Here is a 26,937-nt window from a genome sequence, read left to right as displayed (position 1 = left end):
CTACTACGAATCACTGTTACAGAAATGTGTGGATAGTTTGGGTGTGATATATCTGTATGATCCCCTCATACCTTACGTGAACCGGGAACTCTGCCGATTTTACACATCAAAGTCTGATTACAGGTCAAAAAGAACGTGTGGAACATAAGAGACAATATCTCTGTTTCCTCTGTGTCAGTTTTCAGCCTTTATTTTTAACTGCCCATCTCGAGTCCGACGATAATCAGAGTCCTTCTTTTACGTCAGAGTCGAGTTAAAGGCTTGAGTGTCAAGTCTACGGCTCTGCCAGACTTACACATTAATAGATTCAAGTGGGTTGTACTGCAGACCACAGCTGCGGTGGGCAGAAATGTCATGACTGTCGTCAAGGGCTTACTGGAATCTTACCATCATTACACGCAGACACGTGTGGTTGTCTAATACATTTCGTAGCGGATATTCAAGAGTCCTTTTAATTGTAACCATTAGAATTGCCTTGTATACCTGAGTTTACTGGCCTGTCCCAGATCCTTACCACATACCAACTCTGTACAGTAGCTGTCACACCATCATTCATTATGCAAGCAGCTTTTGCAGATGGGTCAACAAAAGACGGGACTTTTCACCAGGAGGCCGCTCTTCTTTTCCTGTGTGAAACCGTTGTTTCTTTTATCCGAGACAGTTTCGACAACCTTAACCTCCGTTTCTAAACCTTAACCATGATCTTTTGCTGAACCTAACCAGGTAGTTCTTGTTCCTGAACCTAACCAACCCGAGGCGGCGCCACAACCTTAACCTTAACCGTGTGTTTCTGATTGTTTACCGTGACGACGAACGTCTTGTACGCCTGCCGCTGCTGACAACACATATGGTCATTTTGTTCTGAGGACCTTTTCTGTGAGCAGCTCTTTCTTTGTCTTTGTGCATTGCACTATGGGAGAATATTTACTCACTTCTGCGAGTATACACATATGAGGCGGGACGCATACTTTCCGCGTGTGCTGTCGATGCACACTACCCTCCCACATGGAACAGATGAAGAGTTCACAGCTGGGAAGAGGAAAATAATAAAATAATTTTTGTGTGGCGGTGAGTCAACTCCTGAAAGTTCACGAAAACAAAAAGGTGAGAAATCTTACGAAGAACTTTTGATTTTGATGTTTGTAAATTGAATTGGCAGTGACATCCCAATAGAATAAAATACGATTTGCACATATTGTATCATTTCTTGTCTGTAGGAAATGATAAAGCAGGTTGATTTCCTTTTATACGCTTACTGCTAAAATGCAGTAGATGCGATGGTTCTATATTCAGTACGCTGTACAGAATCGTGTAGTATGAATTTGGACCACAGTGTCTATCAACGACACTTCTTTAGCAGTGATGGTGATGTCTGGTTTGAGTATACTTCCTCTTCTCACTTGTCCGTGTGTGAACTGAAGGGTTGTTTTGATGTGTTTTTATTTATTATCTTACTATGAGACTAAAAGAAAGCAGCTTATGGTGCTTATTAAATTCAGGCGCTTGTACTAAACAGAGGTGTTATTCTGTAAAGAATGCACCCAAAGATATACGGTTGTCTACATGTGAAAAACAACCCGTTATATGGAAACGGCAGGACAATTTGAAAAACTGTCCTTGGGTGCTGTGCAGTGTCTCGTCTTTTTCTACCTCTTTTTCTACAGATAAGTCGTTAAATGGGGCGAGTCAATCACGTCCAGAGTGAAATGTCCGCACGAGGGAGGCACGTACCTGAGGAGTGACGGAGGCCTCAGCCAATAAGAAGACGACCGTGCCAACAACGTTGTTTACTATGTTTAAACTTAATACCTGCTGGACCAGGGAGAGAACAGTCACTCAGACTTCGTGAACCGATGTGGATGCTGTATGCTTGTCAGGGATGCGTAGTCTGGTCCAGAGCTCTGTGAGCAACCTCAATCTTTAAGACACTGCTGTATTTTAATAAATAGATGTGAATTTAACCTTTTGCGTCCTGCATACTTCACTAAACGAATGCGCAAGTCCTGGTGATGTGAAGGATGGACTCAACAGAACACACTACATAGTCAAGACCTGCTTAGAATTATTATATACTTTGGATTTTTTTTTTTTTAATTTCTAATATTACGCCCCCTCTGTTTGTTGAAGTGTATGACATGCTTCAGTGATACCACGACATGTGCGACGAGTGAATTGCAGTGTACAAACATTCAAGTTGCCGTGTCTCCTTGTGCAACAACAATTTCCTCCTCAGCGACCTTTGCACTTGTTATGACGTGCCCTCCGAGTGCTGCTTCTCCCTGGCCATGTGTGTACGTTGTGAACTCTGGCCCTGGCACACATTAAAGGACAAGCCCAGTGTGCTGCTATCATATGTCCCTGTGTCGTGAAAAGAGAGGGCTCGGAGGGGTGGGGGCTGGGGTGGGTTGAGAATACTTTGGCATAGGGGTTTCGTTTCTTTAAAAAGAGCATCAGTTCTGTTGCCACTGGCCACATAATCCGATGTGTCGATTGTGCTGATGGTCTAAAGCCACTCTGCAGTGGAGCACAGGATGGAGCTTCCCCAGCTGGAACATATGAGGCTCCGCAGGTGTGACAGCGCAGGTGAGACCAATGATGAACTGCTGCCGCAGAGAGCGTGCCAAGACAAATACATAGAAGACACCTTGCGGCAAGATTTCTGCTAATACATGACACATACAGGCCACAGATTGACACATACGGACTGAAAGAGTAAAAATAGACTCCATGTGTTGTGTAGCAATGAAATAACTTCCATGTTGAGAGAAGCAATTGAAGAAGTAGCTGATATAAATAAGCTAAATAGTAAGAAATAGGAAGTTAGGAGAGTAGCTTGGTTTGTTTGTTATTTGATGAACTTAATCACTGCTTTTGCTCGGTTGCTTTGCGAGGCACATTTTACTTGCGTGAGTGATACCGATCCGGCGCCCCGGCCAGGTCCTCCATCCTGCCTAAACCGAGAACCAGTCTTGATTCTGCAGGCTGGTCACCAGAGAAAGACGTCACCTCCGAGAGCTTGCTTGCTTTGTAATATCTGGTGGAATATGCTCACGCGTTATTTCATGTTTCTTAAACTCCCCTAACACTGTGTGTGTGTGTGTGTGTGTGTGTGTGTGTGTGTGTGCGTCTATGTACAGTATGTACATGGGAGAGGGGAGAAAGAGGGAGGAGTAGTGAAAGGAAGAACCCCAGCTCTAATCCCACATGGCTGCTGTTTGGGAGGATGTGCTGACCTCATGCCAGGGCAAACGTCCAACAGAATAGCATCTACCTTCTCTTGATGGTTGAGCTCATCCCAAACTGGCCGTTACTGGCGACCAGTGCCCCGCTAATCACTGCCCAAGAGGACCTGCTTGTCAGACTTTGAACATAGGCCAAAGCTGGGTAAATGATGATGTCTGTGTGAAGTTAATGGAATGAATAACATTAAGCTTTGATGCCTGAGTAATCTAATACAGAGCTCGCTGCAGCATTATGTCACAAGGGACCGTTTCTTTTGGGGTCAGGCATTTTAGGTTTCAATAAATACACAGATTTTTACTTTGAATTTCTTATACAAGAAAAGCTACAGCTGATTTTTTAGTATTTGCCGTTGACAAGCGATGATTGCAGAGAGCTGAGAGAGCTGATGGGTCTCCGGAGGTATCTTGTGTTCCCAACTATCAAATTTATGTTCAGTTGTGGAAAGTAACCACTTACATTTTTCTCAAGGGCTTTACTTAAAGCCAGTGTTTGACATTTTGGGAAATTTGCTTATTCTCTGTCTGGCGTAAGACTTCGACGAGACGATTGACACCGTTCTCATGTCAACTTCAACTTTAACCTTGAAGAAAATTTGTCTTGCGTCCAGGTAAAGCGAAGAACACAGAGAGACTCAGGCACAAAGACTGTGGTAACCTGATAAAATACATCAAGTGACAACATAAAACTTAGAGTATGTTTGGCCTTCACCAGTCAGTACAACCAACCCAATCCAGTAGTAAAATAAAAAAGTCATCCGAGCCCCAATAGTTATATTAGACTGTACTGTATATAGACTCTGACCTTTGATGCTTGAGCGCGGGACTGGTCGTACTGGATGTGGATGTCGTTTCGTACAAGCGGCCTCTCTGGTAACGACCGGCTTCAATGAACGGCAGCACTACTAGAGAAGTGGGTTAGCCGGTTGGCCGAATCCAAACAAACCCGGTCTCTAAGTGCACACTACAATTCAGCACGGCGTTTTTATAGCCGGGGTAAATGACATATGCAGTAAACAATAACCGTAACTCTCCCAGAGTGTGCCAGCTCTAAAGTTAAGGTATAAACTGCCCTCTGGTGGTAAGAAATAAGAATCCCCTCTCTGCACTCCTCAGTCCGACAAACAAACAGCCTGTGCAGCACCAGATGCGCTCATCTGAATTCATGAGAAGTCCCCACGTGTTATACTTGTCTCACATGACTCCGATGCTCTCACTCGGGCTGAGAAACCAGCTGTGTCACCACAATAGTCGCACTGTACGCTGGATTTCGGATGCTTCTTGCTCTCTGACACCGCCACAGAGAATCTGGCAGCCGCTCTTGGGCCTTTGCAATCATGAAACAGACGGAGAGGCAGACAAGCAGCGTGGCCTCAGGTCCTCCCCCTCCTGCCTACTAAGTACTTCTCCTTAGCAACAGTCAGCTGACCTGCAGTAGGTAGTGTTCAGCGAAGCACACACATGCACGCAGATCGCAGAGCTGTGCGCCTTTGTCGTCCACTCCTCCGCCGGCCACACAGGCCCCATGGCTCTCACCATTAATGCGTCCGCAGAGCAGAAAAAACTCACGCAGACGCCCCTGCTCAAGATCTGGGTGCCATGGATGAGCTGCAACTTGAACCGCAGGAGGGGATGTAAGTGCGGTAAAAAACCTGTCTCAGCTTCAGTAGATAGACTTATTCTGTGCTGCTGCTGCTGCTGCTGCTTGTTGGGCCTCTACTTTGACTCGGTTCTGATTTCTACAGATAAAGGTTGTCTTTGCGGCAGTCTTAGGTGTGTTTTCGGACTGACTGCGCCGGACCTTGGGCCCGGACCCCTCTCCTCCTGTCAGGGGATGCAGGTAGGCAGGCACCAGTCTGAGAGACACAGAGGAGTCAGCCACTGGATGACAGCCAGGCTGGACCAAACCACGTCTGAGTTGGCTCTCTGTTCAGCGTCTGACGTGGCCCTTTGGGCATTTTGCTGACGCAGCATACTCCATTCATAATCGAACAGTCTGGAGGCTGACACTCTCCCTGTCCCTGTATAGACACACACAGGCCATCCGGGTAGTTTTGGGGGTACAGCAAACTGGCAAGCAATCCTGCCGTCTGCTCTGTAAATTACTGGCATTTTTTTGACCCCAGAGGCAGACAAGCATGCAACAACTGGGTCATGACTGGGTAAGAATCGCACAGAAGGTCTGAGATTCTGCTGAAAATGTGAAGTGTGAGTGGAACTTTATGAGCCGGGAATGATTAATTATCTCAGAAGTCATTCGACGGCTCCCCATCTCTCTATTTAGAAGAAGATTCTGGCTTTATTTCCTTCACTTTAACTGTGTCTAGTGACGCAGTCTGAATCAGAGCTTTAGATTTGTACGGTATCAATGTCAGTGTTATATTGGGGACACTGTTGTGTACAGCTGAACTAATTTGTAACAGTCTGCTTGGAGGACTGACATTTTAACACACTTGGAGATTAGGAGCGGTTTGTTCTCGTGATTGTCAACCATATGGCGCGGTACACCGTACTGCTCTAACTACCTGAGGAGGAGGAGCACCTGGTTAGTAAAACTTTTCTTTAAGGGTGTGTTCTGCCTATTTGCAAATGATTATTTAATTGTTGTCACTTCTTTGTGTGCCTGTTTATTTTGATTTCGTTCCGCGGTTGGTTGGACGGTTTTCTGTGTCGAGACGTGCTGCCAAAGACAGGCGGGCAGACATTTGAGCTGCACCACGGACATCTTATTCTCTTAATGAAGCTTACCTTGGCAGTGACACAAAAACACGCGCGCGCGCGCACACACACGCACGCACACACACACACACACACACACACACACACACACACACACACACACACACACACACACACTAACACAACACACACACCACATGTCCTGCAGAACCTCAGAGAGCTGCTTGTGACTCTGGATTCTGCTGAATGACCCATCACATGTGAAGCAACATCCCTGGTTAAATGGTCGCTTTATGTTACTGTGTGTGTGTGTGTGTGTGTTTGTTTTCCTCTCAGCCTCGGTGCCTCAGTTCTGTAACTCTCCTACGATGATTGTGATGGTGGGACTGCCGGCCAGAGGGAAGACATACATCTCCAAGAAGCTCACCCGCTACCTGAACTGGATTGGAGTTCCGACAAAAAGTACGTTTTCAAAGAGAGTCCCAGGGATAAGTGAATCGACGGGATATTAAGTTGAATGTTTCAACATTAGTTAAGGGTTGTTTTTTTTTCTTGCCCTAAAAAAGAAAGCTATATATTTTCTTAACCTCTGTTTTTCAATCCCACCAGTGTTTAATGTGGGCCAGTACCGAAGGGAGGCCGTCAAGATCTACAAGAACTTTGAGTTCTTTAAACCTGATAATGAGGAGGCCATGAAAATCCGCAAGTAAGGACGACAGAGATAGTCCGATGAGTCACTCCATGCCGAGAGTCCTCATGGCGTTTCATACGTGTCGTCTGCTTTGTCCTCCGCCGTCATTTTCATGTCATGTTCCTCGCGCACTCACCTTTTGCAGTTTTTGCTCCTTTGCCTACACGAGTGTAACTTCTCTCTCAGGGCCTGTGCCGCAGCTGCGCTGAAAGACGTCACTGCCTACTTCACAAAGGAACAGGGACAAGTAGCCGTGAGTAAGAGGACAACTGAAACTGTCCCTCTAATCACAATCTCTCAGTTTGGGCTCGGAGACTACGGATTTCTAACGGAAAGCCCCCGTTCCGAACTGCGGACGGGGAGATTTTAAAGACGTTGGCATTAATCAGGCAGTGAAGGTCTGATGAAAGACACTACAGGGTTGCATTATGGGAATTGTACCTTCCAGTGTTTTTGCAGCTTGACCCAATCTGGGGCATTAAAGGCAGGATATCTCAGCCTCTGAGGCACAGATTTTGATCATTCTTTCTCTAATCTGTCTCGTGCAAGTCCCCTAACTATACTAAATCGCTGCCATACCCCTGTATGGCTGAGATTTAGGCTTCGTCTTAGACAGGAGCACCTTTCTGGCTCGGTTTGCTGAGGCACACGGTGGATATTGACATGTAGCTGCAACACTGCGTTGTTAAAAGGGGCGTAAAAGGATCTTCCGCGAAGAAATGAAACGTGAGAGCAAAACAAGCATCCATAAACACGAGAAAAGAAAACCAATAAGGCAGTCCCATGTCTCGGCAGTTATTTGGGAAACATATGTGATGAAAAGCAGTTGCTTTGTAAATGTAAGATATTATTGTCAGCAACGATAAATAGAAAGTGAGGGAAGAAATTATGAATTATGGTTCAGGAGAGCTTTGTTCTGTGATCTGTTGTTTTTTACTCTTAACTCGTTGTGTAGGTAAAACGTATTATATAAAATATGACTTTTCAAATCTATATCATAAATTGCAGGGCATTGTATTAAAGTGTGTAACAGCATAATATGCTGACGTAGAATTCAGATGCTTGATTGTTGACAATCATTATGAATACTGGGAATGTACTTTTTTCCAAATAATATAGGGATGTGTTATTGATAACACCTGTGTCCTGTGCTATCCAGGTATTTGATGCTACCAACACCACCAGGGAGAGGAGGGCAGTTATCATGAGTTTTGCAAAGGAGAGGGGCTACAAGGCAAGTACAGCAGTGGAAGTGACACCATGATGTTTGGAGTTTTAGTTGTGGGGAAATAGGCTACTTTCACTTTCTTAGCTAGAGTTAGAGGAGTAGATTGATGCAGCTCACATGCCTGTCCATTCCATGTCAAAGCTACAGCCAGTACCCAGTTAGCGTGGCTTAAGAAAATCCACTTATGGGGTGTGTGGGGTGTGTGTGGGGGGGGTTGGCAGACCATGTCTTGGCGGGAACAAGGGACCTGGTGGTTTCGTAACCTCAAAGTCACATCAACAATTTTTTTTTTATAATCCGGAGAGAGGCAGGTTAGCAGTTTTCAGTCTTTACGCTAAGTTACGCTAACTGCTGCTGGCTGTGGCTTCAAAAATGTCGGACAACTGCTTTAAGAATGAGATTAAAAACACAAAAACGTGGTCGCAAGAGGTAAATAAAGAATGTATTTCAAGTTCATTGAATAAACGGCGCTTTTTGCAGGTGTTCTTTGTGGAATCCATCTGTGATGACCCAGAAATCATTGCGGAGAATATCAAGGTGACATGCACCCTCACACCATCTGTCAGGGATGTGTGTTTTTTTTTTTTTTTTAATGTAAATGTTTACAGAGGGTGGGATGTAGTGTTCTCGGTTAAATTCCAAAACTTCCCTTTCCAGCAAGTGAAATTTGGGAGTCCAGATTACGTGGATCGTGACATAGATGAAGCCATGGAAGACTTCATCCAGCGCATCGATTGTTACAGGGCCAGTTACATGCCTATAGATGATGACAGAGACAGGTAGTGACCCACAACGCTTTCTCTTCATTTGACATTAAAGGGGGCACTGGGTGGTACGAAACAGCTTTTCCCCGCTAATCTCTGACAAAGTCGGTCTTCCCCAATGCCATGACTTTGAACAGGAAACTCTCCTACATCAAGATCTTTGACGTGGGCAGTAGATACCTGGTGAACCAGGTCCAGGACCACATTCAGAGCAGGATAGTCTACTACCTCATGAACATCCACGTCACACCGAGGTCCATCTATCTGAGCCGCCACGGAGAGAGCGAACTCAACCTGTTGGGTCGCATCGGCGGAGATTCAGGCCTCTCCCCCAGAGGACATAAGGTGAGCAGACTGAGCCGAGATGAGCGCTATACACGAGACTTCAAAGGGTTCAATCCTTTTATGCAAATTGTAAGCATAAAAAAACCCAACTAATACACGTTATATGAACACAAACCTATGCGACTAAATTCTACAATTCACCCTCATTCTCTCCAGTATGCTAATGCCTTGGCAGCCTTCATCAAGAGTCAGAATATCAGTGACCTGAAGGTGTGGACGAGCCACATGAAGAGGACCATCCAGACTGCAGAGGCTCTGGGAGTCCAGTATGAACAGTGGAAGGCTCTCAATGAGATAGACGCTGTGAGTTTTTACACGGTATATCTTAAAACATAATTCAGCTCTTCAGACAAAACAGCATGTAAGGACGATGTACTCACTGGTTGCGTTGGGGGTTGAGTGAGTTCGAGGTTGCGTATTTCGGGGTCTACGATGCAAAAACTGCACACACACACACTCCAAAATGATGTGATGATGCAGTGTGACTCTTTCCCCACTAAGGGTGTATGTGAGGAGCTAAGCTACGAGGAGATTCAGGAGAATTTCCCAGAAGAGTTTGCACTGAGAGACCAGGACAAGTATCGTTATCGTTACCCCAAGGGTGAGGTAAGTGTTACTCTGAAAACACGGTGACATTTTCCTTTCTTCTATTTTGTTCTCTTTTTTTTCTTTTTTCCTTTTTTTACCGTTTCTTTAACCAGGGCAGTATCACTAGGAGTTTTCTTGGGAACACACTGTTCTTGGGAACACACGCAGCCGCACGCACATTCACACACTGCCCAGTGCGACCCACAGTCTGGTCTGTTGACCGGTGAGCAGCTCCACTGGAGCAGTCTGGGGGTCGAAGGAATAGTTTGACTTTTCGGTAAAACACACAATTTGCTTTCTCGCCGAGGGTTAGATGAGAAGATTGATTCCACCCTCACGTCCGTTCCACCTAGGAGGCCGTTAACTAAACTGGAAACGCGGAGAAAGCTAGCCAGACTCAAAAGTAACAAAATCCACCTCTAATAGTGCTTTCATACTTGTAGTTCAGTTAAAAAAAATAAAAATAATAAGAATACAGTGTGGCCTTTTAGTTGTGTTTCGTTGTGTTACTGTGAGGTCACTACGTGTCCCTCACTTTTTAATGAGGAACTGCCAAAATACACGGAGTAGGACGCATGCTCGGCACACCTCTGTTTGAACTCCTTTTCACTTTTTGAGTGCTCGGGGAAATCCTCGCATTCTGACGTGCATACGCGCCACACGGTTACCGTTGTGCAAAAATATATATACATAGCTTGCGGCCCACAAATTGCTTATAAGGCCCATTTCTTTGTATTTTAAGATCAACGGATGCATTCAAGAGAAACTTAAGATTCTGGCTTCCAGAATCCTCTGATCGGTTAGCTTTGCTTTCATGCCACAAACTGCACCGCACAATGCGCACCGTTTATTTACTGCTGAGCCTTGCCAAAGAGAAAATTCTCCTACTTCCTGACAGACAGTAAAGTTATTATTCTTATTCTCATTCTTAACCTGCTGATATGAGAGTGTTGTCAATCTTCTCATTTCGGTCGCACCAAGACAGCGAATAAGCATCAGCTCCTAAAATGTTGAACTACTCCTTTAAGGGCCTTTCCCAAGTTTCCCCGCCCCAAAATTTATCCTGCCAGACACATTCATTATGAGAGAATCTGAATAAAGTCAGGTAAGGTCAGTTGATAGAATAGCACAGTGCACATGCCCCTTTCAAATGGGCCGAGAAGTTGAGATAGAGTGATTCCGGTTGCATAATAACTCTTCAATCATTTTGTCCCTTGTCCAGTCCTACGAGGACCTCGTCCATCGTCTAGAGCCGGTCATCATGGAGCTGGAACGACAGGAAAATGTGCTGGTCATCTGCCACCAGGCCGTGATGCGCTGCCTGCTGGCCTACTTCTTAGACAAACCCGCAGGTACGGAGAGAACCCGACTCAACCTCTGCGTAGACGGGCTTCTTTTCTACTTCTAACACCTTGACGCCACAGTGTTGTCTTAATACTTCAGTCACCCTCAACCGTCTTATTTTCCTCCCTCTGAAGATGAGCTGCCTTATCTGAGATGCCCCCTTCACACGGTGCTCAAACTCACACCGGTGGCCTACGGTAGGTTGTGGCTTCTTGAGCGCGCGACTTCTCCAATCACCGTCAGTCTTTCCCTGACAGTCCTGCTTTCCTCCTCAATTGCAGGGTGTAAGGTTGAGCCCTTTTTCCTTAATATTGAAGCAGTCAACACACACAGAGAGAGGCCAGGGGTAAGTTTCCACAAGCACACAGTTGCTGTAATTGACACTTAGATTTGCCAACTATTTGTCAGTGGTACATTACATATGTCTGATGGCAGGCAGTAGTGTTTTGCAATTCTTTATGTGTATTGCGGTGAAGACTGATCCAATCATTTTAGAATGAATAGAAACAAAACAAACTAGCTAAAGTCAAAAATCGCTTCTCAGTCTTTAAAGGGGGCTACGTAACTTTTGAAAGAAGAAATATCACAATCGTCTTATTACTAATAAAACGTTGTTTTCATAAGCAGTAACAGGCACCTTTACTCAGTTCCACACACTCACACATTTTTTGCTGCTGCAGCCTCACTTGGTCTGGTGTGACCCAGTGAGGCTAGCTAATGTTAGCTAAAGTTAGCAGCCAGCTTTAAAGCTGGTGCTGTGCAAGTGCAGACTTGCGGTCGCTGCTCGGCAGACGCTACGTGGTCTGGCTTTAGATGGACCCTCAGTATTTGTGTTGCTGTCGTTGCAGAATGTCGACATCAACAGAAACCCAGAGGAAGCTCTGCGCACCGTTCCTGACCACATATAAACGCCGTTTCGTGAGAGAGGAGCTAAAACCAAGGGAAAACCGGACGTGCCGCCACTGATTAGCTTCACTAAAACATTACTGATGCACTCCAGCTAAAGCTTGATATGTGTGACAGCAGGAAGGAAGCGGGGGCTTCAAAGCCGAAGAAGACGAGGTGGTAGAATTGGGAAAGTTGAAGAAGTAACATGGACCCCACCTGCAGTGACCGAAAAGGACGTGACCTACAGATGTTACTGGAGGTTCTGTTTTTTAACGTGTCTGTGCAATGTTTCCCTCTGTCTTATCTGACTAGAGTTTGCTTTTCTCGACATTTCCGAAAGTGTCTTCATTGTTCACGAGCGATTTAGAGGAAGTAAGCAATGCGCTGCGCACCGAGGCTGAGAGGAAAAACGCGTAAAAAGACGCAGGGAGTTTGACGGTATGACCCGAGACGTCATGCACATATAACTGTTGTACAGGTAACATTATTTGTTGTTGATGATCTAACTATAGAGGTAGGAATCAGCACCACGGACAGCACCCAAACAAACAAAACATTATTTTTTTGTAGATTTGGACACTTGGTTGTATTTGTTTGTCATGTAGGTAAGATGCTGAAAAATCAGCAGGCGTGAATGGAATAATGTAAAGAAACTGTGCAAAGAGTCGCCTCCAACCTGTTGTCCCTGAGAAAATAAACCCACTTCTCAAGTCCTGTTTGTGTTGGCTCTTAACTCTCCCACAGAGAGGCTAAAGATAAACTGAACAGGTCTTTCCCCAGCAGACCAACGTCCTGTTCCTTTCAGTCAATGCTGGACCTTTGTGAAAGAGTTACTTTCGGGGGTGGGGTGTGTGTGTGTGGGGGGGGGGGGGGGTCGCATTTGGGAGCAATTTAAGGAATATAACTCAGACTTTTTAGGGAAATCCAACCGAGTTTAGAGGAGGAGGAGGAGGAGGTGTTTTGGTAGCGGGGTGCTTTCCTCGAATAGTCGAGCAGGGGTTAATAATCCCTCATTTCTCATGGACCTCGGTGGCAGCAGTCCGCGAAATTTCCAGTATGCTCGAACACAAGCTGGGAGCTGCTTTCTTCAATCCAGCGGGACTCACGCAACTTTCTGACTGAGCTCTTTTCCTCTTCTCTCTCCCGCTGCTGGTTTTATTTACGCGTTTATTTATTTATTTTTTCACCGACACCCGGCGGATGTTCGCCTCTGATCCCAGCGGGTTTTTTTTGTTTTTGTTTGTTTTTGTTTGTTTGTTGTTGTTGTTTGTTTTTTCTTTTTCTTTCTCCCTTTCCGTTATCGGGCTGTCACTGCAGTGGAGCTGTTTTAAACTAAGCCAAACTGAGCGGAGGTGAGGGAGGGAGGGGAGAGACTGCCCCTCGGAAAAAAAAAAGAAAAAAAAAAGAAAAAAAAATAACGTGTAAAATGTGAGGTGTGTGCAGAGCGTCCCGCTGTACGAGCCGCTCCAGTCCCGCTGACAGCCCGAGGCCACTGGGCAGTTCAACTTCACTTTGGAGCCTCGAATCTGAATTATTATGAACACGATGAACTTGAAAATTCAGTGCATTCTGGTTTTCTTCACTCTTTATGCGCAAGAGGGATTGTCAGGGGATTATGAAGCACACCTTGGAGCAAATATTCTTTTACAGGTGAGGATCTTTTTTTTTTTTTTTTTTTTGGTCAGTGAAGGCTACAGTTCATGCTGCTTTTGGTCTCATGCTACAAACACACCCCTTTAGGTAAGAGAGGACAGAGTGACAGTGATACAGAGCTTTTATTTTATGTATAAATAATCAGACAAGAATAGCTGTGGCTCAGCCATTCCTCAGTTACAAGTAGTTGGTTGAGCAATTGGTCTGCAAAATGTGGTGAAACAACATGTCCCACAAATCTGTGTTTCCCACAGGGAGCTTTTTCAGCTCTAATGCAACCAGTGCGATGGCTCACACAGGCGCAACTTTTCACATACTCCTAATTTTTATGTAAATTATGTGATTTGTGTGTCCCCTATAAAGGGTTTCCACTACTTAAAGTTATTTGTTTACGTGCAGTTCCCAGCAATGACCAGGATATGTGGTAATGTATTGACACAGCGGTGACTTGTGTGCAAAATTAACATTTGAGACCAAACCGTGCACCTTCACCGGGCCTGTGTACAGTGAAAGCATTTATTTCCAGTTCCACTTCCCCTCCGTTCATGAATGGCTTTGATTCAGGCTACTGTGACACTAAAACCTTGACCCAGCCGTCACATAGTCGGATTGTGGCGATTGCTTCAACTAGGAGGCATTTTGACCAAGTGACGGCGCAGAGAAACGGCATTTTTAAGCACCGTATCACTACAATGTGCCAACCATTATGCACTTGACTGACTTGCTGCTTCGTTTCTTTTCCAGAGAGTAAAACGTCAAAGCAAACCAACGAAACCAGTGGTAAGTTTGTGCGGTCAGTGCTGTACATAAGATGCCAACTATCCATCAGATTGTTAGGGTAAGGCTTTAAATTACAGCCCACAAATTGCTGTGTGTGTATTTAGTGTTTATAGGATATCAGTAAAATACTTATTGGGTACCTATATGTAAGAACATGAGAAGAAGGCAAAGGGTTACAGGGAATAAGGGGGTAAAAGCTTTGTGTTCAAGATAGAAATAAATTACACTCGAAGCATGTTTTGGAATTGTTGGGTACCTCTTTAATAATTACAGGGTACAGTGGTATTATTACTAATAAGACAGGAACAATGTTCACCCCCCCTTTTCCCTGTGGTTATAGTTACAGGGTATATTGAATTTTATTATAAGGCTTTTTTTTTAAACCTAACTTTAAGTGCCACACGTAGTTTGACTCTTTTCCAAAACATAGCTGTTGGGAAAGGATATATGGACTATGTGTGCTGGTACCCTGTTTGTACCATAACAATTAAATAAGTATCCAATATATAAGGGTAATAAAAAAGGACATTTTTACACCTTTGTCTCCTGAACTTCCTTATTTGTACCGTGTGATACCTAGTATTACGTCCTTGGCAGTCTGCGGGCTGTCATCTAAGGCTTTACTGTTTTTATCATCTCTTTTAATGTATTTGCACGTGATAGTAGAAATATGGAATGAGCATAGCTACTCATACAAGCTCTACTGTGGTTTTTTTTTTTTTTTCCTCCGTTTGCTTCTGTGTTAACTGTGTGGCAGCTCCCTGAGAAAACGTACAGTAATTCAGTCTGTATAGCACAAACCGCAGCTTTCCTAAATACCAGCGAGCCGGAGGGCTGATGTGGCTCTCTTCCTCCTGCCTGTCGCCTCATCCTGCAGTCCTGGGGCCAGCGCTGACCAGATTGGCCTCAGCAGGCGCCAGCATTACCCGAGTAAACAAGAGGAGGGCAGAGACGCCATGCAGGGAATTGCTTTGTGTTGTTTCGTTGGCTCGTCAGAACGATGCAGGACAAATCGTGCTATGGGGGGGGCAAACGGTTATGTGTCAGGGTTTATGTCTTATTTTTCCTATGTCTCAGGGTAGGACAGTGGGTTTAAGTAAGCATCCGTTGCTATCTGTTATACTCAGACCTGACCGGTGGTGTCACATCAGTATATAAATTTGGCACGAACCCACTGTTATGATCTGTGGGGATGATTCCGCACCTTTCTGGATCCGAAAAAGTGTAATTTGAGTGGCAAGCTGAGGCCACCAAGCCGGCCTTTCTTGCATTTAGTGGGTCAGAATAATGTCTCTCACAGCCGTTGGCTCCTATGTGATAAAGAATCGCCTATGAATCCTCAACTTAACCGCTTTCTCCTCCAGCCTAAACTGATTTGGACATGCATTTGTTGTGCTACCAGCTGAAGGTGACAGACTACCATGTCAGGTGTTCAGTGGTGTCCCGCTATGCTGTTACCACAGTCCAGAGCTCAGTGTGGAACCAGCTCCCCATCGTCAAGGAAGCTGCCTTTGAGGTGGACCTGCCCTCCTCTGCTTTCATCTCCAACTTCACCATGTAAGTCAGTCCTGCATTATCTTTCACTGTTTCTAACCGTTACCTACGGTATTTCCGCCTCACTGCATTCTCCATTTATTTATTAGTGTGTCTGAGTGTCTGTCTTTCCGTTTTCTGTACTTCTGATCTCTAACATCACTGTAAAAGTCAGGGAATGTAGCAAATCATCAACTCGCTTCCTGTGTCCCGGATGATAGTTCCTCACAACAAATGGTGACTTTTTTTTTTTTTTTTTTTTTTCTAATGCCAGCTCGAGTATCCACAGCTACTGCGTACTGAAGTTGACAGGGAAACACTATATCCTGCCTCTAGAGATAATATTCCCCTGCTATGAGGGGGAGAGGTTGAAATAAATAAAAGTAATGTTCTTGTTGATGGTCAGAATCCAGAAATAAAACTTCAGAGGAATTATGTAAGGAACCAGAATTCCGGTCCAGAGTAGATGCATAATTTGATTACTAAGAGGGCTGGAAACCGCTCTCCTTTAAAAATGCTAAATATAAACAAAACAAACAAGTCAACACTGCAGGCCAAACAGCAAGCCTGGAGCTGGATTTGGGAGCGGAAGCAGGTCAGGAGGAGGGGGAACCTGAGGGCAGATGAATACCGGGCTTTGTAAAGGCAGGTCGGAAAGTTAATAGAGAAAATGACAGGAGTCCCCCTTTTCTCCCCCGCACAGTTTACCGAGGCACCGCGCCAGTTTAGATATGCTACATACACACACGCCTACATCTGCCGTATGTACATGGAGCTGGATGTAGACTTAAGATTTTTCAAGTACGTGTGAGCCTGGAACTCGTACAGCTTTTTTACAACCATAATCTGTCACATCTCTCTTCCTACGTCACACGCTCTCACTTCTCTCTTTCACACGCACGCACACTTACACATACACATATTTTCACCCGTACGGCCGTCTGCACATCAACAAATACCCGGAGAAAAAAAAAAGTTGTGGCAAGTTCTTTGGAATATCTGTGTTTGAAACTAAGAACTCTGTGTTCACTGTGTGTAGGTCACCGATGTACAGCCCTCCTTTACCCCCTCAGCCAGCCACACATATAAATACAAGCGCCTCCATTTTCCACTCTGCTCTCTCATGCCATTCTGCTCTGTCTCAAACAAGAGCCAGCTTCAAGTCAGTGGGTTTATTTTAGTTAGCCCTTGATGTTGTTTTGTTTTTTTTTCTCTCTTTGGATATATTTGTCCAATGGACTTGACCTTAATTTAGCACCTTGTCACGTGACATCAGTGGTCACCAAAGCCAGGGACGTGCACTGTGTGAATTGGATCCCATTTTGAGCGTTGGTTTTGGTTGGGATTTTGGTGGGCGTAGCACAGAGCGGCACTCCCCTTAGACCATCACTGCCGTGGAAGATCTCTCTTCATTAATGCTGTTTTTAGAGGGAAATTACTCTTTTCGTTCACGACCCCACCTCCACTTCAAATGGCATGAACTCCGTCTGTAAACAGGTACGATGCGTGTTTGTGGGGCAGCTTTGTGATAGCCGTGGAAATACAAGGAGCAAAATAAAGTCATCATGTTTAACAACTCAGTGCAGGCCAGGCGTGTTTCTGACTGAAATATAATCTGGCTACTGTGCGTCACACAGAGAGCTATTTCTCCTTCCTCTTTCCTCTATCCCATCAGCACCTCTAATGGCAAGGTGTATGTGGCCCAGGTGAAGGAAAGAGCCGCTGCCAGGAAAATATACGACGCGGCTAAGAAGCAAGGAAAAACAGCTGGACTTGTCGCTACCAAGTCAGTCACAGGCATAACTAAAGTTTTTTGTTTTTTTTTTCACCACAGAATAAAAATGTGAACCTGCTTTACTGAAGAATTTTTATATGTTTGATTTGAAATGATCTCTCCTATTACACGTCAATGTTCCAGGGAGAGGGAGATTGAGAAGTTTCGAGTGGCAGTGAGCGTGCCATCAGGAGCTCGGATGTCCTTCTCTCTGTCCTACGAGGAGCTTTTGCCTCGGCGACTCGGCCGCTACGAGCTCAGTCTGGGTCTGAGGCCTGGACAGGCTGTGCAGAACCTGACGTTAGATGTAGGTATAACAGAGCGGACGGGCATCAGCTTCATCAAAGTCCTTCCTCTCAAGACAACCCGATTGCTCTCCAACACCGCAAAAGGTAAAATCTGACGGAGCTGTTACAAATCAGGATATTAGGGAGACGGTTTATTAGGATAAGCCGCTTTCAGAAAAGAAAATTACCCTCGAATACTGTTACAATGTTGTGAAGTGTAGGGTATTACCAGGTGCCCACCACTCGATATTCAGAACATTGTGCCCGTGTAGAAGCTCTCAGGAAGCTCTCAGGAACCACAAGAGACTTCCTGGTTGAATAAATGATGAACTGGTCGAATATGATGAATCACAATTGATTATGTTGACAATACCGTTTAAAGAACTAGTTTGACATTTTGGGTAATACGCTTATTCACTTTCTTCGCGAGTTTTAGATGAGGAGCTAGATACCACTGTCTTATCTGTTGGGTAAATATTTAGCTACATATAATATATGTAGGAGCCAGTTAGCTTAGCTTACCATAAAGACAGGAGGGAAAGCCTGCTAGCCTGGCTCTGTCCAGAGGTACAAATTCTTGTGGTCATTTTAGGGCTGCCAGGCAACCAGTGAAGACTTGCTTCCGGCAAACCGCAACTTGTTGTTTTTTCACGTTGGATTTTGTCTAGATTGCTAATCAATGAGCTTCAGAGGTGCTGCTAGGCAGATTTTGTTCCTTTGGACAGAGTAAGGCTAGCTGTTTCCCACTGCGTCTGACTCTAAGCCAAGCTAAGCTAACCAGCTGCAGGCTGTATCATACAGACACGAAAGAGGTGTCAATCTCCTCATCTAACTTCTCTCGGCAAGAAGGCAAATAAGTTTATCTCCCAAACTATTCCTTTAATAGAAATGTTTTAGATCATGAATTAAACCATTTCTTAATTACTACTACATGGATTTGACTCATACATTAACCACCTTGCGCCGCAGGTGATGCAGACGCTCCTCCTTCCAGTCATGTGGAGCACAGTGCTGGCTGTGCCCGAGTTCGTTACAGTCCCAGTCTGCAGCAGCAGAACAGCATATCCACCAAGGGCCTTGATGCAGACTTCATCATTCTGTATGATGTGGACCTCAGAGACCTCATTGGTGATGTGCAGGTCAGCAGCATTTTTCATTTCTGTCTTTTCAAATACACAAGTGTGCTTGTTTGGCGGCAAAGGGTGCCTTTTACCACTCTTTTCTACTCTTGCTCTCTCTCAGGTATATGATGGCTACTTTGTGCATTACTTTGCACCCAGAGGGCTTCCTGTGGTCCCTAAGGATGTTATATTTGTCATTGATGTCAGTGGCTCAATGATAGGAACCAAGATAAAACAGGTACAGTGGACAAACGCACTTTTACAAAACCTCGTGGACCCGCTCCATGGCCAGGGCTACAAATTGACGACGAAACAAAATACCACAATATTCTGCTAAAGATAATGTGGGTTTTCAGTCATTAATTGTAATAATTTCTGTCAGTAGACCAAGCAGGCCATGAGCACCATCCTCGGGGACCTTAGGGAGGGAGACCACTTCAACATCATCACCTTTTCAGACAAAGTTCACACTTGGAAGAAAGGGCGAACAGTGCGGGCAACTCGGCAGAATGTACGAGACGCCAAGGACTTTGTGAAGAGGATTATTGCAGAAGGATGTGAGTCGAAACGTGATTTTGTCTGAGCTGTGGCACTGTAGTAAGTTGACCATTAACCTCCTTATTCTGTGGTATCTCTCCGCCTTCAACACTGATTGTCCCCATTGCTCCACTCTTGTCTCAGGGACCAATATCAATGCAGCTCTGCTTTCAGCTGCCCAGCTCGTCAACCCTCCATCCTCAGACTCTTCCAACCACCTCTCATCTCGTCGTGTCCCCCTGGTAATTTTCCTTACTGATGGGGAAGCCACCATCGGAGTAACAGCTGGTGACACCATCCTCAGTAACGCCAAGAAGGCCTTAGGCTCCGCCTCTCTGTTTGGTCTTGCCTTTGGAGATGATGCAGACTTCCTCCTCCTGAAACGCCTTGCTCTGGATAACCGAGGCGTAGCTAGGATGGTGTACGAGGATGCAGATGCAGCCTTGCAGTTGAAGGGCTTCTATGATGAAGTAGCCAGCCCTTTGCTATCAGACATCCAGCTGTCCTACTTGGATGATCAGGCATTTGACGTCACCCGCTCCCTGTTCCCGAACTACTTCCAAGGCTCTGAGTTAGTAGTGGCTGGGAGGGTTAAACCAGGCATCAAAGATTTAAAGGTGTCAATGTCTGCCACTGATTCAAAGCAACGTGTCAAGATGGAGAATGATGTGTTGATTTCCAATACAAAGGGGAATGGGAGTGCAGATTCACTAGAATGTTCAGGTGGTTTAGAAGGTATCTCTAGCTTTGTGCATCGTCTCTGGGCCTATTTCACCATTAAAGAGCTGCTACTGGTCAAACTGAACACTACTGACCCCGCAACTCAGAGGTTACTGGCAGAAAAGGCCACAAATCTCTCCCTCAAATATAACTTTGTAACACCAGTCACTTCTTTAGTTGTAGTTAAGCCAGATGCAGACGAAGCAGCTCAATCTCCAACCACTGCAACACCCACCACAGCAGCCACTACAACAACAACAGCAACGACTCATACTACCACCAAAATGTTAGCTGCTGGTGCTGCAAAGAAGCCCAGCACACCGTCTAACCCCAGGGCTAACAAAACAAAACCACACCCTCCTCAGCCACCTCCAAGTACAATACAAACTAAAAAAAGCTCTTCACCAACTTCAACAGCAAAAACAGTGGTTTCACCATCCAAGAAAACAACTACAACCTCAAGTCCCAGCGCCCTCAAAACTGCCCCAGCACCATTATCTGGTAAAAAGCCAACTCCTTCTCAAAATGATTCTAAAACTGCCTCTCCTCCTCCTGCTGGAAAGATATCCACATCTCTGCTTAATGCTCTAAAAACGGCGCCACCACCTGCACCTGGAAGAGTCTCCACCCCCCAAGCCAACGGAATGAAAGCAACCACTCCCCCGATCCTAACATTCACCGCCACACCTCCACTCAGTTCAGTCAGAACCGACCTTGTACCCCTGCCTGGCGGACACCTTACCCCACAGCCCAGCCCGTTGAGGACAGCTCTCCCTCCCGTCAAAACGACAGTGCCCTCTACAGAGGCAGACAACAGCACCACATCTGTTACAGATGTTCCTCAGCCTCCAATCACAACTGCTCCGCCGGAGCTGTCGTCTCCGCCCACCATTCCTACTCCGTCGAAGGCACAAGTTGTGGAAGGCAACAACACAAATGCAGGCGATGACACAGACCTCCGCGTGGCCACCTTGGTGTCAGCAACCTACGCTCCCATGCCTGGTGTAACAGATGGGCCAAGACTGTGGGAGGCAGCAGGGCTTCTCGGTAGGTTTTATTTTGTCTAACTTGTAATCATGGCCCTCTGTGCTCACCTGGATCTAGTGATTTAGTTACAAAGGGGAATATTAAGGCTGCAGACTTTGAATATTTATCCCTAACGTGTTTTTATCTCTCCACTAGATGTCTCTACTTCCATTCAGATTCAGAGAAAAGGTAAAACTTACCTTCCTCTCTACATCAACAAATCAATTTTTTCTGATGCTTTAACAAATTCATATTTATTTGGTATATATGCATTTAAATGCAGTGGTGGAAGAAGTACTTGGATCCTTTACTTTATTAAAAGTACCAATGCCACAATGTTAAAATACTGAATTACAAGTAAAAGTCCTCTCATTTAAAATCATACTTTAGGGAAAATACACAACTAACAGCAAAATCTCCTTGGTTTGTTCACACCGAAGCATCAGTGCGTAACAAGCTTTTTACCGTTGTAGCTAGTTGAGGTGTAGCTACTTTTAGCTATTTTATATATAGGTAATTTAGTTCTGTGGTTCCCAGCCTGGGGTTGGCACCCAACCAGGGTCACAAGATATATCTGAGGGATCGTGAGATGATTACTGGGGTACGACCCACGAAACAACTGAATTCTACTACACAGACTTGTTTTCTTGTTTCTCATTCCCTAAGTAATTTTACCTCTCCGTGCCTCAAATACTTATTCAAATTGAACCCTCTGAGAACTTTTGGGGGGACCTCTGTTTAAATCTTAGTAATGTGCCGCATTTTGTAGGATGATCATATATCTTTTCAAATGTAAAATCTTAATCTGAAAAGCGACTGGTAGCTTCAGCTGTCAAATAAATGTAGTGGAGGTAAAAGCAAATGTAATATTTCCCTCTAAACTGTTGGGAAGTACAATTACAAAGTAGCATTAAATGGAAACACTCAAGTGAAGTATCAGTACCTCAAAAATTGTACTTAAGTACAGCACTTGAGCCAATGTAATAAATTATTTTCCACTCCTGTTTAAATGTAATAAGATTCCCCAGCAGCTATGTAATTATGACTTTGCATTATAATCAATTAAATTAACCATTTAAATCTTGTGCTCTATATCTTTTCTATTAAATAGATATTGACCTTGTGAAAGGTGAGTATCACTATTAATGCCTCATATCCTGTCGTTGCCTGTCAAATTAAAATTCCTCGTTGAGAAGCAGAATGTATCCCGATCCTTTCTTAACTCTTGCTTCCATTTCCCAGATTACGAAGCCACTTATGACTACGGCTACGACCTCAACTACGATGCCTGTAAGTGTCAAATGTTTATCCGAGGCACTTCCGTACTCTAGCTGCTTGTCAGACTTCAAAAACTTCACGTCACCCACGTTCTCTGACCTATTTTCAGGGGATGACACTGCTGACAGCGAATCATTCGGTAAGTACTTAGTGGCTGCTATTTTGCAGCTGCATGTCTTGAATGACATGTGATTTATTGTAGAAACACAGCTTGCAATACATGTCTAGTCTTGTCATTGGTTTCAGTGCTTGGGGGTGAGGAGGACTGTCCTTTAGTTGAATGTCTTGTGCTTTTAGAACCTCCATCCAGATTGAGCACCGTGAGGGTCTTCTCCTCATCAGGTTAAGAGCTTACACTTTATTTATTTGCTTTTAATTACACCCTAATTTAATTCATTACACCCTTGATTTGAGTATTTTATGTACTCATGTCATATTAATGCTCAGTGTTGTCTGTTGCAGTCGATGGAGATCCACATTTTGTTGTCCAGCTGCCAAAGCTGCATCAGAACCTGTGTTTCACAATAGACGGCAGGGCTAATGACGTTCTCAGACTGTTAGAGGACCCAGAGAGAGGTATGCATTGCGACAATGTGTCTAGTTTCAGGCATTACGTGTCTTTTTAGTGGCTGCATTACTTTCTAGTTGCGTTACCAAATGTGCACATGGGTTTCCTTCCTCCTCAAGGGCTCATCGTGGATGGCCACCTGATCGGGGCTCCCCCAAAGCACGGCGCTGAAGACCACTCCCGAACCTATTTCGACCACCTCACCATCTCCGCAGCCACGGGCAGCTCTGGTGACATCATGATCACCATCTCATTGGACACTGTCGTGGTGGAAGGCGAAGGGCGGGATACCCTTCCCATCAATCAGCAGGGATCGGTGATGCGGCAAGGTGTGACGGTTGCTGTGGACAACCATCGGAGCTGCTGGATTGAGCTGGCCAAGGATGTACGGTTCCTGGTCCTGTTCCACCGCTATAAACACCCCAGTTACCTACAGATGGCGCACCTGGGTTTTTACATCACAGATGGACGGGGGCTGTCGTCCTCAACCCAAGGCCTACTGGGTATGTACACTGTCCTGCAGTGGTGGAAGAAGTATTCAGATCCTTTACTTTAGTAAAATTACCAACACAACAGTATAAAATGTTCTATTACAAGTAACAGTCCCGGATACAAAATCCTACCTAAAAAGTATTATCGGCAAGATGTACTTAAAGTATCAAAAGTGAAAGCATTCATTTGGCTTAAAAAAATTCCTTGTGACTGAAAATATTATTATATTTCGGTCACAAGACACAGTTAGGTAGTTTTGTCCTGTGGTCCCCAACCCAGGGGTTTGGCCCCCTCCAAAGAGCCACAAGATAAATCCGAGGGGTCGTGAGGTGATTAATGTGGTATGAAAGATTAAAGCTCAGATACAAAAAAAAATTGTAATAATGTTTTGGACTTTAATCAGATCTTTGCTTATCTTTGCTCAGATCTTTGATATATATATATATATATATTTTTTTTTTTACAGTTATTTTAATGAAACCATCTGTGAAGTTTAGAGGAGAAAAGTCTCTATGCTGGAACTGCTAACAACTCACAGATGTCTGAAACATGAGGAGGGGCCCCAATTAGACACCGTGTTCTTTTAATAAGGGTTCACAAGCCAACATCGGTGGAAAGTAAATTAATACATTCCCTCAAGTACTACACTTCAGTACAAATGGGAGTTACTTGTACGTAACTAGAGTATTCCCACTTTATGCGTCTCTACACTTCAAGCTACAACGCTGCAGTTCAGAGGGAAATACTATACCTTGTTCTCCACTACCTTTGTTTGACGGCTATAGCTACTAGTTATTTTTCAGATGATCATTATACATTAAGAACATTCGATGATATTATAAAATACATATATTAATTATTAATTAATATTAAAGATTACTCCAGTGGTTTCCAACCTCTCTGGCTGACAAACAAGCAGTGTCTATGAGCTGTTAAGAGTTCTACCAAAAAAAAAAGGTTTCCCCTCCAACCTTTTCAGATGGTTTCTCCGTCTGAACCCCAAAAAGGTAAAATTCATAATTCATGATTTATTTCATCAAAGAGCAACCATTAGAGATTAGTCCAAAAAAATGACTATGAATTTGTGTGGCAAATTTTAGGTTCTTCTCCTTTTCTACCCCATAAATTATCTCCACCTCGACCGGCTAAAACGGTAAAATACTACTTACACATTGTGGCATAAGTGTTAAGAATCTGATATAATAACACGTATAATAAGTAAGCTTACTTTTGATACTTTAAGCCAATTTTGCTTTTAATACTTATGCACTTTTACTTGTGTATGATTTTAAATGCAGGACTCTTACTTGCATTTATTTTGGTATAGACGTTTTTACTTAAGTGAAGGATCTGAGTATTTCTACCGCCACTGCAAGCAACACAGGTTGGGGTACACTGGTTTAAATTTTAACAATGCATTGAATTTCATAAGCTTATGTTTTTTTTAGTAAAATTTCCAAAAATTAACTGTCAAATAAATGTAGTACTCGAGTAAATATACTTAGTTACGTTCCACAATTGCTGTCCTTTATCTGCCTACAGGCCAGTTTCAACACGCCGACATGAGTGTAACAGTGGTAAGGGATCGTATGGACGGAGGTGCTCGCCGAGCTAGCAAGGAGGGAATTTTAGCAAGGGGGATCCTGAGGTGGGGATCAGAGCACATGCCCGTCACCTTGCAAGACAAGACGCTGAAAGACACGGTGCGGAAACGCCACTTGGGCAAATGTTGGGTGGTGCCCAAGGCAGAGATAGAGAGACTTCTGGGTCGTCCGTATGCGAGCTACGTGGTGGATCACGTGTAATTCTAGCTGAGTCAGCTCCGCCTTGGCGCCTCTCTGCAGGTCACATCAGTTGTCACGGCATGGTTATTGAACAAAGGATGAACAAGAAGGATGAACGAGAACCGGGGGTCCACGAGGCTAAAATGACGTGTTGCCACACAGTCATTCTGTAAGGAGCAGTGAAACACAGGTGTGGTTACAAAAGAGGAAAAGAGGGGTTGACGGGTGTCAGAGACTACAGGGGGGGAGCTGCAAATGAAGGAATAATGAGGACGTATAGTTCCACAAATATAATGAAGGACTGAGTGATTCTTTTGTGCCTTCTCCTGAATTTGAATCGGATTCAAGCTCAGTGCTGCGTATCTATGGCAGCGACGGTCGCGTGGCGACAGCAAAATGTCTATTTGTGCCTCAGCAGTTTGCACACTAACGCTGTTCACAACTTCAAAGATATTTATCAGATTATTCTTCTATTTCATCACTGAATGATTATTAGGCAAAGCCAGATTCTTCTATTTCAGAATAATGTGTAATTATTAAAACTGTATCATTATGTAAGTTGTATTTTTAGCACAAGTGTATATAAAATACTATTGTATGTATGTATAGACAATCTTCCCACAGACGGTCACTCACCCGGATGAAGGGATTTCACCTTCAGAAAGAAACACAGGAAAAAATCAGGGTCTTTCCAGGTTTGCCATGTGCTTTTTATTTTTCTATCATTTCATTCATAGTTTAATTCGTTTTATTTGTTACACAAGACATTAGGCATTGTTCACATACTAGTGATCAAACAAGGACAGTAAGTTTTCTACTACTCAGCCTGAACTATTTTTTTTGTCAATTTCAAGGGATATTATCAATAGTGGTTTTCAAAGGCCAAACTGGATGGAAATTAAAACAGTACAACCACACATGAGGCTTTTGTTTTCAATAAAAAAAAAAAAAAAAAGAGAGGACATTATTTGATGCTGGGGAAGGGAAGGGAAGGGAGGGCTTCAAATGTATCTATGTTCCAAGAGTAAACATTATTCCAGTTTTTATCCAATAACATGTTTGCAGGATGAAGAACACGCACAATTTTGAACGATGCACAGTGCTAAACTGTTGTGAATACACAGCTCTAGAGATTCCGACTTCAGCTCTGTCTCAAACCGTTGCTGCTATCCGTCCATCCAAACCTGTTTCTTAGGAATGCTAATAATCATGTTAAATCATGATGCCACACTGGAATGATCAATAATTAAGGTAAACATAACACATGAACACAGCAAATAACAAACAAAAACAGATAATTTCGGTGCGCATCACTCTTAAGATTCATTTTGTCATCAGATCATAAACTAACAGCATAGCATATGCATTTGACATAAAACTTTCCACAATACATAAGTGAAATTAAAATAAATAGAGCATAACAATAAGACACGTCAACACCCCAAACACGTGAACTTTGTTTAGAGTTGTTAAGGGATTGGTCGTGGTGGATAAAGTGAAATGGAACTGCTTCAGTACTTTAAAGGAAATGATCAGAGCGTCTCATCTGTGTGTCGTTGAGGTGTGACAAGCCAAGCCACAGATCAGTCTGGCTGCGAGTGAGCGTGCACTGCGGAGA

The 26,937-nt window shown here is 44.2% G+C and overlaps 2 protein-coding genes across 3 annotated transcripts; both read left to right on the top strand.

Moving 5' to 3' along the window:
- The first annotated feature begins 2,500 nt into the window (after positions 1-2,500).
- On the top strand, positions 2,501-12,177 carry pfkfb1 (6-phosphofructo-2-kinase/fructose-2,6-biphosphatase 1). Of its 2 annotated transcripts, none has more exons than XM_040153574.1 (14): positions 2,501-2,583; positions 6,255-6,380; positions 6,528-6,624; positions 6,796-6,862; positions 7,769-7,843; positions 8,318-8,374; positions 8,495-8,616; positions 8,739-8,946; positions 9,103-9,249; positions 9,448-9,552; positions 10,757-10,886; positions 11,013-11,075; positions 11,160-11,224; positions 11,727-12,177. In XM_040153574.1, exons 1-14 carry the CDS (start codon positions 2,532-2,534, stop codon positions 11,784-11,786), a joined length of 1,374 nt encoding a protein of 457 aa, XP_040009508.1. In that variant the 5' UTR covers positions 2,501-2,531; the 3' UTR covers positions 11,787-12,177. The 2 variants fall into 2 exon arrangements, with proteins under 2 accessions (XP_040009508.1, XP_040009507.1); XM_040153573.1 differs by lacking the exon at positions 2,501-2,583 and adding an exon at positions 4,765-4,873.
- A 1,087-nt stretch (positions 12,178-13,264) lies between these two features.
- Positions 13,265-25,521, top strand: itih6 (inter-alpha-trypsin inhibitor heavy chain family member 6). The gene is made up of 17 exons (XM_040153575.1): positions 13,265-13,416; positions 14,164-14,199; positions 15,602-15,756; positions 17,408-17,518; positions 17,651-17,898; positions 18,763-18,932; positions 19,036-19,152; positions 19,300-19,471; positions 19,596-21,218; positions 21,354-21,386; positions 22,309-22,326; positions 22,440-22,487; positions 22,585-22,614; positions 22,773-22,817; positions 22,938-23,051; positions 23,163-23,546; positions 25,078-25,521. The coding sequence occupies exons 1-17, from the start codon at positions 13,303-13,305 to the stop codon at positions 25,338-25,340; spliced, it is 3,681 nt and encodes a 1,226-aa protein (XP_040009509.1). The 5' UTR covers positions 13,265-13,302; the 3' UTR covers positions 25,341-25,521.
- The last annotated feature ends 1,416 nt before the right edge of the window (positions 25,522-26,937 follow it).

This window comes from Xiphias gladius, chromosome 18 (genome assembly GCF_016859285.1).
Source record: "Xiphias gladius isolate SHS-SW01 ecotype Sanya breed wild chromosome 18, ASM1685928v1, whole genome shotgun sequence".
Taxonomy (NCBI): domain Eukaryota; kingdom Metazoa; phylum Chordata; class Actinopteri; order Istiophoriformes; family Xiphiidae; genus Xiphias; species Xiphias gladius.
The sequence above is the reverse complement of the archived record's forward strand: the minus strand, read 5'-3'. Positions and strand labels throughout refer to the sequence as shown.